The sequence below is a fragment of the Tasmannia lanceolata genome, unplaced genomic scaffold, assembly GCF_043159265.1.
Source record: "Tasmannia lanceolata isolate RefF3 unplaced genomic scaffold, GAP_Taslan_0.1 ptg000013l, whole genome shotgun sequence".
Classification (NCBI taxonomy): domain Eukaryota; kingdom Viridiplantae; phylum Streptophyta; class Magnoliopsida; order Canellales; family Winteraceae; genus Tasmannia; species Tasmannia lanceolata.
In genome coordinates this window covers 48,836,306-48,856,131 of record NW_027518690.1, presented here as the reverse complement: position 1 = coordinate 48,856,131, position 19,826 = coordinate 48,836,306, and the positions used below count along the sequence as shown (strand labels likewise).

At 38.6% G+C, this 19,826-nt stretch overlaps 2 protein-coding genes across 2 annotated transcripts; both read left to right on the top strand.

Annotated features, from left to right (window-relative positions):
- Positions 1-3,029: 3,029 nt before the first annotated feature.
- Positions 3,030-12,285, top strand: LOC143890417 (Transmembrane amino acid transporter family protein). The gene is made up of 7 exons (XM_077395083.1): positions 3,030-3,371; positions 3,456-3,686; positions 5,429-5,526; positions 7,519-7,705; positions 8,276-8,406; positions 8,653-8,889; positions 11,763-12,285. The coding sequence occupies exons 1-7, from the start codon at positions 3,290-3,292 to the stop codon at positions 12,150-12,152; spliced, it is 1,356 nt and encodes a 451-aa protein (XP_077251198.1). The 5' UTR covers positions 3,030-3,289; the 3' UTR covers positions 12,153-12,285.
- Positions 12,286-17,530: 5,245 nt separating this feature from the next.
- On the top strand, positions 17,531-18,263 carry LOC143889309 (uncharacterized). Its single transcript, XM_077393485.1, has one exon. It carries the CDS (start codon positions 17,614-17,616, stop codon positions 18,172-18,174), a length of 561 nt encoding a protein of 186 aa, XP_077249600.1. The 5' UTR covers positions 17,531-17,613; the 3' UTR covers positions 18,175-18,263.
- The last annotated feature ends 1,563 nt before the right edge of the window (positions 18,264-19,826 follow it).

Genomic DNA, 19,826 nt, shown 5'->3' with positions numbered 1-19,826 from the left:
AGGTTTTAAAAATCACAAGATGCAGGAGAGATTTCTAAAGCTTGGATTTCTTACTTCAAATCCAAGAAACGCCGTCAGGACAGCACACAACAGCTTGATCATGAACCCGATGAAATGGTTCTTGCTATCTGCTCCAATAACGAATCATTGGTTTAACTGAATAACTAAATAAAATAGATAGACCTTTCTCTTCGTCCTAGGTCGATGGATCTTCTCAATTGGAAGATCTCCTATATGGAGAATACACATTCCAGTTGGCCGAGACTAATTCTAATTGTTTTGTTCCGAAGCAAAGATATCCACGGGGGCCGGTTCGTCCTATTGTTGAAATTGTTCGTTTGGAAATTTCCCGAAAAGCTAATCATAGGTTCTTCTCTCCATCGGAACAATAGGGCTGTTATGCTCATTACTAAACTTGTTGAAGAGATGAAATATAACCAAAGTATATCTTTTTGATCAGAGGTTGAATCGTTCATCAGAAGAAGAATTAGGCCTTGCGTTATATCACCCGATCTCGATTTTTCATATATAAATGTAACTAATGTATCCCCTTCGATAAGGATTTCTCCATAATGACCATGAACATTTGCCCCTGGGGTGGCCAAATGAGGCTTAGAAGACAGAGAAGTGTGATAAAGATTGGTCCCGGTAGCAAAGATCTAATATTCCAAAAAATGAACTATATATTTTTTATTTTATTTATTGATTTTGTTCTTTCTTCGATGGGACCCATTAAGGAAAAAAAGAAAAAGATTATTAATTCCCTCCCTAGAACAGAAGGGCCGGATCTTTGTTTGATCTTTGATTAGTATCTTTTTCCCTGTTTTCAAGCTAAAACATGGATTCTAAAATCTGCGTATCCAAACGGTTCCTTGTAAACTCCGGAAATTTTGATTTTGAGTCTAATAATCGAATTTGGACTCAAAAATCAATTCTCAAAATCCAAAACGAACAGGGCTGAGGCTAATTCCCAAAGTTAAGATATTCTAATGAGAGGTGCAAATGAACAGGTCCTTAGGCTAATCATTTCACAGAACGTCTGTTGCATGTTAGAGCAGCCACCTCATGAATAATGACAAAATCTGTTGTAATGTGAGCCTATGGGGCTGCTCTCTCATGCAACGGCCGTTCTGCTAAATGCCTTTTTTTAATGGACCCTAGCAAATCCCTATTCTAATGGTTATACAACTCTAACATCATTCATTCCATTGACTTACTTTATTTTAACATTTTACTTAACTTTTGCTCCTTGACTGTGTGGATCATTTACCTATTTTGCTTTATATATGGCCACTTGTAGGTCATTTGACCAAAGATTAGGATTTAATACAAGTGGCACATTTTTTAGACTGTCAACCTCTTTTGTATCTGAAAATTTTTACTCTTTTTTTTGTCTTTATTCAGAGAATTTAGTCATTTTCAAGAAGAGAGGGCAATAGGGAACATAAGGGGTGAAAATTTGGAGTCTCCAATAAGATAGGCCCTTTTACACTCCTCCTTAAAAGACACCTTTGGGCTCCACTTCTGTTCTTCACTTGCTTAGTTTAGGTGAAGGACTACTATAAATCCAGGCAAATGATCTAAGTTCTTGATCCATCAAGCTTAACCATTGTTTTTTGTATTCCATTATCCTATGGTTTAGGATGGGACCAACACCATGTGGCTCAACTCATGATGTTCTACCATATCAACAGTCTTGATTTCACACAAATGCCTCTATGCCCCCTTTATGAGATTCAAAAATTAACTTTTATCATTGGTGGGAAAAGTCTACAAGATCAATAGTCTTGATTTCACACATATGCGTCTATGCCCCCTTTATAAGACTCAAAAATTAACTTTTTACCATTGGTGGGACTGAGAATTGACAACCACTCAGTGTGCTGCGAATATTTCTCAAGTGCCACCTCTAATTTAGCACCTAAAATCCCAAATACCCTCTTATCCTATTATCCTGTCTTTTTTCCTTTCTATAAAATTATTCATTGCCGTTGGAAATGCAAGGGAGTGATAAAAAGGAAAAGCAGTTGGACCGTATTTTCCTTTTCAGCTTATTCTAAAAGGAAAACGATATGAAGACACACGGTGTTTAAAAATACGGATGTGATGCGGAAAGCAGCCAAGAAAAATCCTTGTCGACTTAGTACGGACGTGGCCGAGAATGCGATTGATGCGGTCATAACTTGGGAGAGTCAGAGAAGCTTTTATTGACTCTGTAGTGTAAAACGCAGAACGCGGCCAAGAAAAATCCTTGTCGACTGGGGCTAGTTCCTTGTTGTGTCAATGAGTTTCTAAACACTGATTTCCTTTGCCAGACTTAAAAAGTGCCTTCCTACCATTGTGTCAATGAGTCTGAAGCTGATATTGCACCTATTTTCTGCAGGAACTAAAAGAAAAAGGGAAAGGAGAAAATGTCAACTTGCAATAAATAAATTTTCAGCCCTACCACTCAAGTGCTTCCTTTCTAAGCTTATCAAGTTCAAGACAGCTTATCTTCCAAAATAAGAGAGAAAGGAAAAATCTTTATACACTAGCTGCTAAACTGATATTCGCACCCCTTATTAAAGTTCCAATAGACTGTCAATAGAAATGTGAGAAAGTTAAGGAGAAATACAAAGAAGGAATTATTCAAGTCGTGTTCAGCGGTTTGGGTGATCGGAACCATTCATCTGCTGGGCCCTACATGTATGGTGAATAATTTTAACCCTCCTACAATCATATGCCCACATTTTTAACTTAGCATCATCAATGGTTAGGATTTTTGGGATATTACATAATATCTAGTGGGCACCAACAAGTGAATGGTTTGGATCATTGCACAAGTGGTCCCCACTTATAGCAGATAGACCCAATACCATATTATTTCTTAAAATACAAGCAATCCTAGAGAGAGAGAGAGAGAGAGAGAGAGAGAGAGAGAGAGGAAAATCCATTCATTAGTCCGACTGAATATCCCATGCTTTCAGTGACCTATAAAATGGACGGGAGAGAAAGAAACAAGAGCAATACGCGCGGACGTTAGACGAGAGAGAGGAGTGCCAGTATCAAAAGAAAAGATGTGAATATATAAGTTCCCTAAGAAAGCAATAAATCATTTTCTTATCTTCTTGGTCCCAGAAATAAATATTTCATATCTGTTGGCATCCCATTCCTCATTTGCTTTCTTATCCCCCTTTTTGGATTCTTTCTAAGGAAACAATTTCTTACAATCTTTGATTTGTATGATGACTTTCTTTAAATTCATCTAATCTCATCCTCCTCATCACTTCTCTCTCTCTCTCTCTAATCCATGGAAGCCCAAAATCTCAATGGATTTTCCGATCACCAACGAGAAGAAGACGCGGGAGCCGTCTTCGTGCTGCAATCCAGAGGTTCAAAATCCCATTTTTTTGTACCAACTATAAAAATTTTCACAAGGAAAAATATTTCCAAACTGATGATTTTTTGGGATGCAGGGAATTGGTGGCATGCCGGATTCCATCTAACGACGGCAATAGTGGGGCCCACAATCCTGACATTACCGTACGCCTTTAGGGGGATGGGGTGGGGCCTAGGGCTTTTGTCGTTGACGGTAACGGGAGCCGTTTCGTTCTATTCCTATTATCTCATGTCGAAGGTTCTTGATTTCTGTGAGAAGGACGGTCGCCGGCATATCAGATTCCGGGAACTCGCCTCCGACGTACTTGGTACGCTCTTTTCTGTTTTATTTGACGTTTAGAGGGGTGCGAATTATCTTACACGGGGTGCGATTTTATCATAGCCCTTTTTCTTGGTCTATATTTACTCGTTATGATGGGAATGCAAGCTGGAAAAAACCCTTTATCATAACTGATATCATGGTTCTAACGTGCGCACATAGAGTGCAGGGAGTTGTACTTAACGTTAAAATGATATGGTGTACGGGCGGAGCAGTATCTTAATGGTATACGACATTGGTGCCGTCCTAACTTCTAAGTCGGCTTATTGTTGAGCGAATAATAAGGGAGGCACCGTATTACGCGCATGAAGACGCTCGTACACGACATAAGAGCTCTATTGGAATTTGGAAGTGTTTCACGAGTTTGCATATGGTGTAAGCCGGTGTCGTCCAGTATTGTTTAAATAAAGTACTGTACGGCCCACACCATTGAAGGATCCAAACATTCCATTTCATGGGCCACAACATAAATAGGCTGTGCCAAAAAAATCATTTTCACATGATGTTACCAACCCTCCGATCTACTGAGATTTCCATAATATGAAGTTCCACTATGGACCGGAGGGTTGAGATCATCCTATGGAAATGACTTTTGGGGGAGAACCAATTTACGTTGTGGCCCATCAAATGGACGGTTTGGATCATCCTATGGTGTGAGTCGATATAATACTTTTTGAAAAATACTAGACTAGATAGGCTTACACCATATAAAAAAACTAATCGTTTCACATCGGCTACAATGTGTGGCCTGCTCATTCATTTTTTGTGAGGGACTGACATTCAAAACTTGTTTTTCAGCTACGCCGTGTTTCGATGGCAAGAAAAACATTTTTTCTTGGGATTTTTTTTTCTTCTTTCCCTGGTTTAGAGGGAAGTGATATAATTATGTTTAATTTAGTGTGATATTATCATAAATTGAAGGTCTCTCTGAGTAAAAATTGTGTCGGGTTGGTTCAAAACTTCAAGTCATCTTTTTTCCTGTGTAAAAGTAATACTGTAGTAGGGACATTTTGAAACATTTTTCTTTCCAAACTTTTCAAGGAGCTGTTGGGTTTTGAACCCAGGACTGCTCTGAGGCAATATCTGATCCCATGTGAAACAACCAATGAATCCAGAAGGTTAACCATTATATCAAGGATGGAATGCCGAGTACGTGTTCATAAGGCCTTTTCATCATATAAATTTTCTTGAGTTGGTGTTATTCAATCATTTATACTTCAACAAAAGTTATCTCAGCCATTCACGAAAAAGTGAGATGCCCTGCCATGAGATGAGATGGCAGGAGACTCACATTTATTGAATGATTTCTACTGTCCTATCAATGGCTTGAAAGGGAACACAATTAATGAAAAATAAGCAAAAACAATCCACATACAAAGCGTGACTTTCATGCTATATCATCAAGGTCAAGGACTCTGATATCAAGGTTTTGGATCATATTAAAATCATGTAGGTGCAACCTAAATTTAGCTTCTCATTCACCTCTCATTGTATCAATTTTTTTTCTTGTAATTTTCATAAGATATTTGTAAATTTATATATTGTTAAATAAGAGCGTCTAGATGATTTCGCAACCCCTCTATTTTACAATAGAGGTGCCACCTTTGAATGATATAATGGTATTAAATGAAAATTTTAAAGTCAGGTATGGTGGACTGCAAAATTGATTTTACCTGATGCACTCGTAATATTTATCGATTATTATGCATTTACTTATTTTGGTGTTCACAGGGTCGGGGTGGATGTTTTATTTCGTAATTTGCGTTCAAACGGCCGTTAATACAGGAGTTACGATTGGATGTATCTTGCTCTCTGGCGAATGTCTTCAGGTACAACCACCCTTCAATTAAAACTACTGTTTAATGTTGTTTTTTGTTTCTTTTGTTCTTTTAATTGACCAATTTATCAAATGTTTAGGAAAACTTGGAGTAATTTTTTTAGGAATTCATCATTTTAAACATTGTTGTTTTAGAAAACATATCAAATGTTGTTTTTCCAATAAAAATTTATAAAACCATCAAGTCTCTGGAAAAAAAACAGACTTGTCCTTGCTTGATAATGTCATTTCTTATTTTATCAAGCAATTTATTATTGGCTATTGGTAGTTTTTCATAAGATCTGTGATAGAGCCTTCAACAAATAACTACAAACTTGTAAAATAAGTACAATTATTAAAACAAGGGTGTGTAGATGTCGTTTACCAAATAACAAGGCATGTATAGTACTCTTTTTTTTTTTGAAAGAATCTTTGGAACAAAATATCTTGGTGGACCCATCTTTTAAGTGTTTATTTCCTAATTTCCTGTTACTCCTCTCTGTCTCTTCTCCCCTATCTCTCCGGATTCATAACTAGGCTATTCTGGTTGGTGAGAAAAAGGTACTCAGGGTGGACTCATTCTAAGGCCTATCGAAATGTGAGAAGTCTAATGTTGGATGTCCTATTACCGTGCGTCCTCTCTACGTAGTGTACAAGGGATCTAATAATTGATAATGACACCAACGACTCCCATTGTGTGGTTCACCTTAGCCCAAAAGTCAGCTGTTTTGAAAAAGTCTACAATGGCTTTTTAGCAAAAGAAATAAATAGTTGCATGTTTATGGGTTTGGGTACTTATTCTGGGCTCTACCATATCAAAACATGAGAAGTGAAATTGGTGGGTCGACCGATCCATTCATTCACACCTTATCAAAATATAAGATGAGCCCCGCCTCTGCTATTCATGATGTGTAAAAAATCCACTGGAAAAATACTTCCACTAAAAAATTTCTATGAAAATTATTGACAAAGGAAAGAAACACAATTAGTATATATTATAGATGTTTATGGGTAAGACCACATGATTATGACTTGTTTAGCAATCAAATTTCTTTGTTCCAATGCTTCTAACTAAGACCTCTATCACCAACTCGCCCAAGTCAACTCCTTTTTACCTTGCGTAAGTTCTGAATCCAATTACAACTCCTTTGAGTCACTCTAGTTAATTGAATATTGTATGCGTCGTATTGAGATCATCTGATAAGTGCAAGCAATTGACCTTTCAATTGGGATCAATTGATCCAACGATTGGGATCATCTAGTAAGTGCGACTTTTTGGTCAAGTTAACTCCTACATATGGATAACAAATGAATGTATTTTTTAATATTTCTATGCCATGTGGATAATCATTCTCCATAGAAGAATTTTACCATGTTTGGCAGCCCTGAATTATTTTTTCATGTAATATTAGTTTATCGATTGGTGAGAGGAGTAGGGAGAGTGGAATTGAGAGGGCAGCAATGACGAGATGGTGCAAAGTGGCTAAAAACTAGGGAAAAAAAAAAAAAACTAGGGGTGCAACTTGGGTCAGGTCAGGATGAGCTTTTGTTAAAGAAAAAATGAATTGGAATGAACCCGAACACTATCTGATTTCATGGTGAAAGCTCACTCTATTTTGAGTAGAGTTTTTCTTTTGGCAGATGATATTTTCATCCTCCTCTGGAGTACGCATTCGCCCCTTTATAATGTGAACAGTGGGCAACTTTAATGTTTTTGACGTCAAATCACGTTAAAAGGGGGATGGATGCGTACTGAATGGGGTGAAAATATCATCGCCCTTTCTTTTCCCGGATTTTCAGTCACTTCTCACCTTCTCCTCACTCATGCCATTTTAATTTTCTCCCTCTTCCACACTGAGTAAGCTAATATTTCATGAAAAAAAATTTCATGGCTGCCAAACATGGCCTTCATGTATTGTAGTTAGAATTAAACCATATAACTGTCATGATGGCTTCTGATACAGTGGTTTTTGTTGTTGATGGCACATTTTTATGGACTGAGAAGATCATGTACTCGAATCTCTACCCAGATGGACCTCTAAAACTGTATCAATTCATAGCCATGGTGACAGTGGTGATGATTCTTCTATCGCAGCTCCCATCTTTCCACTCTCTTAGACACATAAACCTCGGCTCCCTTCTTCTCAGCTTGGGTTACACTTCTCTTGTCGTCATTGCTTGTATCCATGCAGGTTTGCTTACAAAACTCTAATTTCCTTAATTGCTTTCATTTTATTCCTATCTATATTTTATTGCTTCTTAGGGTGTGATCATGTTGGTACAAATGCAGCACAAATGCAATGAATCCCATCAGAACTCTGAAGTTAAGCATGCTTGGGCGAGAGTAGTACTAGGATAGGTGACCTACTGGGAAGTCCTCATATTGCAACCCCCACTGTTTTAAGCCATTCAAAAAATAAAAATAAAAATAAAATAAATTGTATTGCTTATTCATTTTTTTAACGTGGACTTTATCTAGGTATCCACTATCCAGGCACCACCTGAATTTTTATTGATAGAAATAAAAGAAGCACAAGAAGAGGACATGTCACCTTGCCTTTGAAACCCAACCAAAATGCTACAGAAATCTTCAAAAGAGCCACACCACAATATAAAATATGTATCATTTTGCTTCGTTGGATTGAAACTCTAATCAATTAAACAAAGGTATAAAGATTTTTGTTTGAATGATAAATATACAGATCATATAATCTACTCATTCACCACCATTCTTTTCATTCTCTTTGTTGTTTGTTTTGTAGGTTATTCCAGCGATGTCCCTCCCAAGGACTACTCTCTGAGCACTCGAAAGTCCACGAGAACATTCGACGCTTTTGCATCCATCTCCATCCTTGCATCGCTTTTCGGAAATGGAATACTCCCTGAAATCCAGGTAATTCCACTACCTTATTCTTTTGGAACATACACTACAAGAAATACTCATTGGCGTGGAACAATACTATATTTTTTTTTTAATAAGGGTGTTTTCTTGTAGTGTTATATCTAAAATGACCATACTTGAGAATCCAGTGCTGTACTAAATCCATTATAATTAAGGCATTAACCAGAGAAATGTGATGAGATCTTCTATTTATATTTTGTTATTTTACTGCCCATGTTCTTCTTCGATTTTGTGTAGGCTACTGTGGCTCCTCCCGCTACAGGAAAGATGGTAAAAGGGCTCGTCATGTGCTACACTGTGATATTTGTTACCTTCTACTCGACCGCGGTGTCTGGATACTGGGCATTTGGGAACAAAGCCAATTCAAATATCCTTAAGAGCCTAATGCCAGACAACGGACCTTCATTGGCGCCCACATGGCTAATAGGTCTTGCGGTTATCTTCGTCCTCTTTCAGCTCTTCGCTATTGGTCTGGTACGCATACATATTCAAAACTAGTGTTTTAAAAGCATTAGGCGAGTTTGTTCTGTTGTTTAATCACTAACCAAAACAATCCCTATGGATCTTGGGCATTCAAATCAAAGAAAAATTCAGTTGTAATGAGATGGGCTAGAAATACCTTGTGCCATGGCCGACCGTTCGTTCCCGCTATCTGACGTTGCTTTAGATCCTTTCTGAGCCCAAGAGCGACTCGAAAACGCCCTTGATCTTCTCTTCCTTCTCACACCTATTAATGGGAAACCTCTCTCTCTCTCTCTCTATGGAACTCTATTGTTTTGATGTGAGGAAAAGAGACCAAGAGTCTCTTTAAATAAATAATGAAGCTCCCACAAAGCTTATAAAATTAAGTGGAATTCGTTTGGATCCTTTGGCATAAAATTAGCAATAGTAATTTGATCCAACTTGCCTTCCAAAACGTCTCTAAACTTGATGGATTAGCCAATTCATTGAAAGGTTGCTTAAATGCAAGGCCACACTAGTTGTAGTAACTCTAAAAATAGAAACACTAGTTTCCATAATGAGTTTTGAAAACTCCAAAACTAGGAAACGTCTAGCATGTTCTTCATAAATGTATATTCTAGAACATATAGAAGTAGAAATAGACAATCCATATGTCAGTTTTTGCGCCAATCCTTAATAAATTCCAACAAAGAACTGAGAATTAGGAAATTGAAGAAACCATAGATATAAACCTTAGCATAGATATGGCAGAAGAGAATGTCCTCTTTGGATACCCCCTTGTAGCGCAAAAGTGCAGTCATAAATACACTAGATGGGGCTGACCCAGGGAGGGCGAATATATTACTTCCTTTTTTCATGGTTGCCAACATGGCCTTTTCGCAAAACAAAATGCTAAACAATAGACTCAAACCTACAAAACCCCACAATAATTACTTCATTATGCTCCTGGTCCTCTCATTTTTGTCCCTCAACCTCTGTCGTTGGGTTTGTGTTATGTACGTAACCAATAGGGCTGCAACTCGGGTCGGGCGGGTCGGGTTTTGGAGAACCCAACCCTACCCGAGAAATATCTCGGGTCGGGTCGGGTCGGGTTTTTTTCGGAAAACCCACGATTCCCAAACCCGGCCCTACCCATGATAAATCTCGGGTCGGTTCGGGTCGGGTCGGGTTTTTTCACGTTGACGCAAATTTTTAAGGAAAATTCTTGTTTGGCAAGGCAACTCAACTCATAGAAGCAGAAATTACACTCATATTACACTTGAATCAAACAATGATGTAATTACACTCACATCACAGTTGAATCAAACAACGCTGTAATCAAACAATGTTGTAATTACAATCAAACAATGCCGAATCAAACACTTGAATCAACTCAACTCATAGAAGTAGAAATTACACTCACATACAGTAACAGTGGGTGCGTGGGTTTTCACTTTTAACTTTGGGATAATTATATTTACACCCCCTCTAGTTTCTGACACATCCACTTCCACCCCTATAGTTTAAAACGTGACAAATACACCCCTGTAGTTTCAATTTGTTTAAGGTTTGCCCCCTCAGCTGAAGGTTCGTCCATAGATTGAAGGGTTAGGATGATCCGATGGAGCTGATTTTTTGGGCACACCATATCTATGTCAGCACTCATCGAATGAACGCTTTGGATCATCCAAATAATGTGGGCCCCTACCCGAATCCAAACACTACCAAAAAATCATCCAAATAATGTGGGCCCACATTGTTTGGATGATCCAGAGCGTTCATTTGATGGGTCATGACATAGTTAGGGTGTGCCCAAAAAATCAGCTCCATCGGATCATCCTAACCCTTCAATCTATGGACGAACCTTCAGCTAAGGGGGCCTACCTTAAACAAATTGAAACTACAAGGGTGTATTTGTCACGTTTTAAACTATACGGGTGGAAGTGGATGTGTCAGAAACTAGAGGGGGTGTAAATGTAATTATCCCTTTAATTTTTAACTAACAATAGAAAAAAATATACATACTATAACTTATGTAACTCGGGTCGGGTCGGGTCGGGCCCCTTCAAACCCGGCTCGACCCGAGATTCATGCGGGCTTTTGAATGCTGAACCCGGCTCGACCCGAAACCCATGAAACCTGAACCCGACCCAGGCTATTTTCGGGTCGGGTCGATGCGGGTCGGGTTTTACCCGGCTCGAGTTGCAGCCCTAGTAACCAATATGCCAAAAGCTCCAGAGCTAATGGAATACTTTTAGCTAGGTTATTTAAACCCGTCTCATGCTAGGGTGGGTCCTATAGAATCCCATACCTAGGTAGGCCTTCACTTAGGCCCATGACATTCCACCCTGTCTCGTATCAGACTTGGTCTCACCTACTCCCACACCTAGGCAGGCCCCCACTTTGGACCGTAACATTGCACCGTCTCATACCAGCTGCGTCCCTCCTAGTCTCACACCAAGGCAGGCCCCCACTTCGGACCATAACATTTCATGCGACTGACTATTTAAGAACCCCCAACTTTCTAATTTGAATTAAGATATTCATTTGTTAATTTAAATTATTCTAGGGAAGTGATATATCTGCTCATTTTTTTTTACTTGGGACAGCCAGCAGCAGTGTATCTATGAGTGCAGGGGGGCTGATGTACTTCACGTGGGAAGGATTCAACGGACCTGATTGCCACATACACTGCAGCTGGCTGTCCCATGTAAAGAAAAGGGTTATTCTAAATAAATTATCATTAATCTATTATAGTATCTTTTACCATACATTTAATACATCAAAGCTTTAGCCGAACACGTTTTCATATTCATTCCAAGTGTTTTGCATTAAATATCATGATCATTACAATCTAATCCTCTTATTGACACAACTTAATTATGTGATCTTCTAACTAAGTGCAGGTTTATTCTCAAGTGGCATACGAAATTATGGAAAAGAAATCTGCAGATGTGAAGCATGGGATGTTCTCTAGAAGAAATCTAGTTCCAAGGTTATTTCTCAGAACCTTGTACATGATATTTTGCGCCTTTTTCGCGGCAATGCTACCCTTCTTTGGTGACATAAATGGTATAGTAGGAGCCATTGGTTTCATTCCTCTGGATTTCATCCTCCCCATGCTTCTATATAACATGACTTACAATCCTCCCAAGACCTCCTTCACCTTCTGGCTCAATGTTTCCATCATCGTTGTCTTTACTGGCACTGGAATTATGGGCACCTTCTCATCTGTAAGGAAATTGGTTCTCGATGCCAATAAATTTAAGCTATTCGGCAGTGATGTCGTGGATTGATTACAATAGAGGAGGTATTTTTGTTGATAGATAATGCTAAGTGCTAACTGTCTTAAATTTCAATTGGGCTCCCACTTCAGTCATTTGTACATTGCATTTGTGTAGTTCAGGGGAAATGAAATGTTTTTCAGGAGAGTGGATTTAGATTTTGAGAGGGGGCAACATGCATAAGAATGAGAGTAAGACTACACAAAGAAGCATGCTATAAGGTGATTTACTTATGATGTTTATGTAGATAAAGATAATTTTTTTTTGAAATGGTAAATAGATATTATAAAAAAGAAAGAAAGGGAGCCCGAGAAGGACCACCCCAAGAATACAAGAAGCGGGAAAAAAAAGAAAAAGAAAAAAAAAATACAAAACACAACTCAAGGCGCGCGGGAGGAACTCAAACCATTCCAGCACCCCGCCACTCACACCCCGCTTAGCCAACAAATCTGCCTTCCCATTTGCCGATCTCCTTACATGTTCAATCACAATAGACGAACCCGGAATTAGCTCATCAATTTCATCAAACATAGCTGAAAATCTTCATGGAGGAGGCACCCCACCCTAAAATCATCGAATCACATTTAGAGAAGTTAAGGCTGTATGTAGATAAAGATACTGATACGATGATGATTATGATTTGGAGAAGAAAAATACTAGAACTGTTTAGGCTCCATGTGTAGCACATGGATGTCATTGGATCCTCGATCCAGTTATGACCCACGGCCGCCAAGTGGGACCCAAGGATTGATCTTTAAGATTGATCCCGATATGGTCCTCGAAGACAGTGTTTTAGGAGAATTACCCTATGAAATGCTCTTATTAAGGATCCAATGATGAACACTGTGACTTGCCCAACTACTTATGGGGTGTTAACAAATCTGGACTATTTAGTAGGCTCCATCCTAGAGATGTCATAACCTGAAAGTTGCACTCCTTAAACAATGCTGCTAATATTCCAAAAGCGTCATGAACGCAGGCAGTTGCTCGAGCTTTTATCAACCAATTGTGTTTAGGCATCTGTTTAGATGATTAAGATTATCCAAGGAGTCTGATTTCAGAACTCCATGACGGGCCCATAGATGGAGAGAGTCCAGATCAACTTGATCTCAAGTGATTGGGTCAATTACTTCATCTCGAGAGACTGTCAGACTAGTTTTTTTTCCCGATTAAAAATGCCCCCCAATTTAGTTAAATTAAGGATTGAATCATCCTGGTAAACCTCTCGTGTGTTTTAGATTAAAATGGTAGCTATACTGTTTTAAAGTTGCTTCACTCTTTGATTTTTTGTCGAGTCGACTCATTGAGGTTCAGTACTACGATAACAAACCAGCTGACACTGAAAAATGAATTGTTTCAATAGATCTTATCAACCATAACATCATGTTTGCTTTAGCCGAAATTCAAGAGGAAAATTGTACCTTTTGTTTCGTTTTCTTGGAGGTATAATGCTTATTACATGCTATCTAAACTGAAAGCTATAGCATGTCCTATGAGTACTCTGTCACCCTCTCATTGAAGAACCTTTGAGTAAAAATAAATGATCCTCCTAACACTTGCCAGATAGCATAGTTGTTGCTAATTTATAGGCTACAACCCAAAGCCTAAGTCATACTTCAGTGTTTTTGACTTTGAGCTCAATTGCTCAACCTTTGAGTGAACCCGATGCGCGTGGTTTACGGGTGATTGCGGGCATATTAGCCCCGCCCTTTAAATAGATGGTTGTATGTCATTTGCTTTGTAAATATATCATTAGCCAATCAAAAGAGTGTCATTAAAAAAATGAGAACGCGTGTATCATGTCTTTAGCTTGCACATAAATATACATTCCCAATTCTCTCTCCCCTCAAGAAAACACCCAGCATTTTTTTGTTTGTTAAAATCATGCTTCTACATTGGAAAAAAAAGGAAATAAAGTGAGTTTACAATAACCCAAGTTCTATAGCAAGTCATTAACTAGGGAGGAAAGCTATGGCTAACTTTGAATGATAATATACCAAAATAAGCGTGACAAATATCATAATGACAAAATAAATAATTATCGGAAGCGAGATTTAGAGACACCGTAGGACAAATTTTTTTTTTTTTTTTGGTAGGTAAGATGGGATTGGACCTCTAATCTCAAGGTCTCATAACAAAGCCTTAACCAATTGAGCTCAAACCTAGGAGGACTTTAGATTATACAAACCTTGCAAATCAAAGAGTTAGGATCATCCTTTGAAGATAATTTTTGGGCCCAACTTATTTATCTATCTTGTGGCCGATCCAAATGAATGGTTTGGATCTTTGAACATGGTCGGCCCCACTGGACTTTTTGAAAGATTCGGGCCAAGTACGTGCCAAAGTATACTCAAACATCATATAGAAACTCATCTATTACAATATAGCGGGAGGAAAAAGAAATTTCTTTTCTTTTTATCTGGAATTTACACGTCAGCATTACTCTTTTACCATTAACCCCTTTGCTGATATCTAACATCTATCTCTATGAGAAATTATTTGAGAGTTAAATCGTAATCTACAAAATTTCTTTTCTTTTTATCTAGGATTTACACGTCAGCATTACTTTTTTACCATTAACTCCTTTGCTGATATCTAACATCTATCTCTATGAGAAATTATTTGAGGGTTAAATCGTAATCTACATACAAAAAGTACCAACACAGGTACCTGTCTATGACAATCACGGGAAAAAAGAGGTAAAGACATATGACAATGACGAAAGAACTACTTTTTATTACTCATGCATGACACTTGCAAAATATTGACGGATTCCGGGCACCTAAAGAGTAACAACAATTATGGAAACCTCTATCGATTGGAGGGCTAAGATCAGCCTATATCGATTGGAGGGCTAGGATCAACCTATGGAAATGATTTTACGGGTACAACCGATTGATGTTGTGTTCCATCACATGGACGGTTTGGATCAACCTATAACCCTCTATAGATCGGAGGGTTCAGATCAACCTATGAAAATTATTTTTGGGGCACAACCTATGTAGGCAGTGGCCCATCTAATAAACGGTTTGGATCATCTTATGGTATGGGCCATACTGTACATTTTAATAAAGTGAGGAGTGCGATCATCAAAATACGGTGAGTAATGCTATTATAAAATATGGTAGTCAGGACATTAGCACTATATATAATTTGAAACCATCATTGTTACTTGGATGTTCTCACACGGTTACGGTTCAACCCGAATTTGGGTTGGGTCGGGTTAAGCATTTTCGCAAATCGGGTTGAGTTGGGTTGGGAAAAATCAACCCGAATTGGAAATCGGGTCGGGTTGGGCTGTCGGGCAACCCGACCCGACCCGAAACCCTTATTTGGGTTCCATCTGTGTGTTTTTCTTTTTCCATATTGAAATAGTCTCCACAGTCCACAATGGACGGTTTGGATAATCCTATGGTACGGGCCATACCGTACTTTAATAAAGTGAGGAGTGTGATCATCAAAATATAGTAGTGCGGATAACATTTCCCTTTGTTAATTGTTAGTCCTTATTTGGTTTGGATTTTGAGAACCAACTGTGATTTAAAAATTGATTATTGGTGATTCACTATTGGTTCTCAAAATCCAAAACAACTCGTCTTGAGTTGAGGTGGTCAACAATTGGTACCATATCAAATCCGGTCAACCCGACCCAACCCAACCCGAATTGGAAATCGGGTTGGGTCGGGTTGAGGAAATTGGGTTGAACCTAGTCGGGTTGGAAATTGGGTTGGGTTGGAAAATATGGGTTCCTCGGGTTGGGTCGGGTTGAGACCCAAGTTACACCCCTAACGATGACGAAAAAACTTCTTTTCCTTATTCACTATGTGCGGGTCAAATTACGGAAAGTCTGATATTATGAATGACCTGTAAAAATATTGACGAATTCTGGGCACCTTAAGAGGAACAATAATTATGGAAACCTCTATAGATTGGAGGGCTAGGATCAGCCTATGGAAATGATTTTACGAGCACAACCTATTGATGTTGTGTTCCATCACATGGACGGTTTAGATCAACCTATGATGTGGTCTATACAATTCTTTGTCGGCCCGTGCATCGCACAAGGGTTTTTGCTAGTATAGGATGTGATCAACATCTTCAATAGACAATATAAAATATGTCCACGACTCCATTATTCTTTTCCCCGTAGCATTATTTTTACTATTTTTTTTTATAAATTCATGCTTATTCCATGGAAAAATTGAGAAAAATAATGAGGGTCATCATAACTTTTGTAGCAAGTCATAGACTAGTCAGGAAAGCGATGACTTACGGTGCACAAGTAATACCAAAGTAAACACACCCCAAATATCATAATAACAAAAATTGAAGCTTATCCATCACTTGTTATATCTGTATGTCCACCCTCTTTTGTTTGTCTTTTACTTGGGTGTGGGAGTGGCTCAAAATATCATTTCACTAAATTGATATATTTGCCAGATATCGGTGGTATACAAGTAATACAACCGCAGCCAATATTTTAAAAATAATAACAAATCAGTAATTTATTTATATCTTATAATTAATTATATATTTTACAAGGCGATATGATAAATAAGCTTATAAAATGTGGCATTGCAACTTGGACCAGACGCAACCCGAACCTGATGGGTTCAACCCGAGTTTGGCTATGCTTGGGTTGGCATTTCCTCGAATTCATCACCCAAATTTTATAGTGTTCTCAAAATCTTAGGTTTTTGGATTCTTTTTTGTCGTACTTTTTAAGTTTTTGCACCATGCCAATCCCACCCAACCTGCCCCAATTTAAAGAATCAGATTAGACGGGTTGAGTTAGGGTTAGGGTCGAGAGATTTAGAGGTGGGTTGGATTAGGGTAGAGGTACCTAACCTGCCCAAATTTAAAGAATCAGATTAGACGGGTTGAGTTAGGGTTAGGGTGAGGGTCGAGAGATTTAGATGCGGGTTGGATTAGGGTAGAGGTAATGATACATCGGGTAGGGCTAGGGTTGGGTTGGGTTGGGTTAGTGTTGAGGTAATGATACCTAGCGTAGGGCTAGGGCTTGCCGCGGATCCAACCCGGCCCAAAAAATGACCTGAGGTTGGAATCAAATAGCTATATAAATGCCTTCTGCAATGAACGTTAGAAAAAAGGAAAACAGATAGAATAAAATAAGGGATTTGCTAGGGACTTTTGTAGAAAGGCAGTTCTCGGCTGGCTGTTGGATGAGAGAACTGTCACACACGCTCACTTTTCAGCAGATTTTGTCTTACTAATTTTTAAATTATCAGAGGTGGCTGCTCTCTCATGCAATAGCTACCAACGGGGAAATGCCTTTGCACAAAAGTCCCTAACAATTCCCATAAATTAAAATTCAATATGAAAATTTTCAGATCTATGAAATTTATGAGTGGTCATGATAGAGAGAGCGTGAAGTCCCAAAACATCCCTAACCCCGTTTGAACTGTCACGGACCCCATGAGAATGCCACCATCTTTCCAACCTTTATACTCACATGCGGTGTATAATCTATCTTAATATCATTACTGATATTTCTCCTTCTCCTTATTCTTCTTCTTTGTCTTCTCCTCCTCCCTCCTCTTCTTCTAAGTTTATCCAAGAGATGGAGAAAATCAATGACCAAAATCCAAAGCCAACTCAAAATTCCAAATCCCATGTTTGGGACTGTGATAGTTCTCTCTACGACTCATTCGAGCTCAAATCCTTCAAACTACAGCTTGAATCCGCCATATCTTCTAGAAGCCTCTCGATGCCACGTATGTCCGAACCCGAACATCTACAACCTCCTCCTCCTCCTCTGAAAAAATCTTCGAAAATTTCTCGATCTCTTCACAAACTCCTTCGTTCAGTTTTCCGGTTTAGACCCACCTCCAATTCACCTCCTCCACTAAACAAGGAGGAAAAGTTTTACTTCGTGTATCAAAGTTCAGGAGGTGTTTTGCCAACGATTCCTGAGGCTTGGGAGATGGGTCTTGACTCAGTGGGTGACTCGGTCGTTCGGAGAACTGCGTCAGAACGGTTTACGGGCACTAACGTCGGCATCTCTTTCGCTTAACTGAATATTCTGTTTATATGGTGTTAGATTCTGGTTATGATGTTTGATCGGCCTTTCTTATATTAATATATCTTATCCATTATCCATTTCATCTTCAGAAAAAACAAGGGAATTTCTGATTCCCACTAAAAGATGAAATTGCTCCTCTCTTTGTGTTTTTGGGATAAAAATATAATTTAAATATGACTCATCCTGGACAGCCTATCCTAGAATACAAACCAAACCAAGATAACTTACTTATCCATGACAACCTATTGAACAACCTACGTTTGGGACGTCCAATTCCCTTAGAAATGGAATGAAAAATAAAAATAAAAATAAATTATTCTGATCTGGGAAACAGACTCCAGTTCTATTTAATTTCTTGAATCAAACACTGAAATCAGGCAGATTCGGAATGGGATCTTGAGCAATCCACACGGACAGAGATTAGGGGTATAGTAAATGAAGGGAGATGGTATTTTAACCTAATTGCTTTAATGAAAAGAATGTTTTATTCAAATCTATCTATGTTACATTCGTGCACGCATGTATGTATATTAGTAAAGTTTCTATATTACAAACGTATATGATTTCCCATTTTGATCTTCATTTCCTAATATGCACAAGATACAACAACATATGCTGCCTATATAGAAAGCTTTGGTCACTCGACTCACTCCACCCATCACTATATTTTAGAGTAATGCAATCTGGCAACAATGATCCTAACTTCTTGATTAATCTCTCTCTCATTTTTTTTATTGGTAAGCTGGGATTGAACCTCCTGTAGGGAATTTAACCGGGTAGAAGTAGAACTCACTCCTAAAAGCTAGCCTTTAAAGGGAGGGTGCCCATTCCCTTATAACCCATGCCCACCCATCTCACTTTTCTGATGTGGGACTATTTTGGTTTTGCGTGGAACCCCAACACTTCCGACTTCAAAGTTGAAAAACAAAGCCTTAACGAATTAAGGTAGAGGCTCAACCACAACATCTTGATTAATCTCATTTTTAGCAGAGATTTTTTTTTGTTTTTGTTTGATCATCCTCAATTCTTTCTCAATCTTTCTTAAAATGCAAAAGATTGTGGATTATATTGCATGCCTGAGAGGGTGTAATCGGTGTGTGCATGGCCTATCGACATGGGGACCCACCAACTAAATAGCATTTAATTTCACGTACACTTTTCAACTGCATAAGATTGTGGGGCCCCACATTTAAGAGCTTCAGAGTGTGCCACTTAACTCTCTGAGCACTCACATGTGGGGCCGGCTTTTAAGAGCTGTGTATTTGCCGTGTGATCAAGGGATGACAGTGGCTAAAAATCAGGATAGACTTTTTCATGAATTTTAACCACATCTCATTTTCATCTCAATTGTGCCCTTTCAAATCTCTCTCCTCCCCCTACTAACCTATCCATCTGTCACCACGGGTAGACATCAATTTATGAGGAAAATTTTTTCCCAGCTGCCAGACATGGCCGTAGACAGAGGCATAGGAAAAATAGGCCTATACAACATATAATTATTTACTCATTATTTAGTTAATGAGGTGGATTTGCGGTAGAGCAGAGTTTTTACGAGGGCAGATAAAGCCATCAAAGGCTAAATAATCTTTGCTTAATTAAGAGACTTGAGCTTAAGAGCATAACCCATTTGTATCAGCATCTTT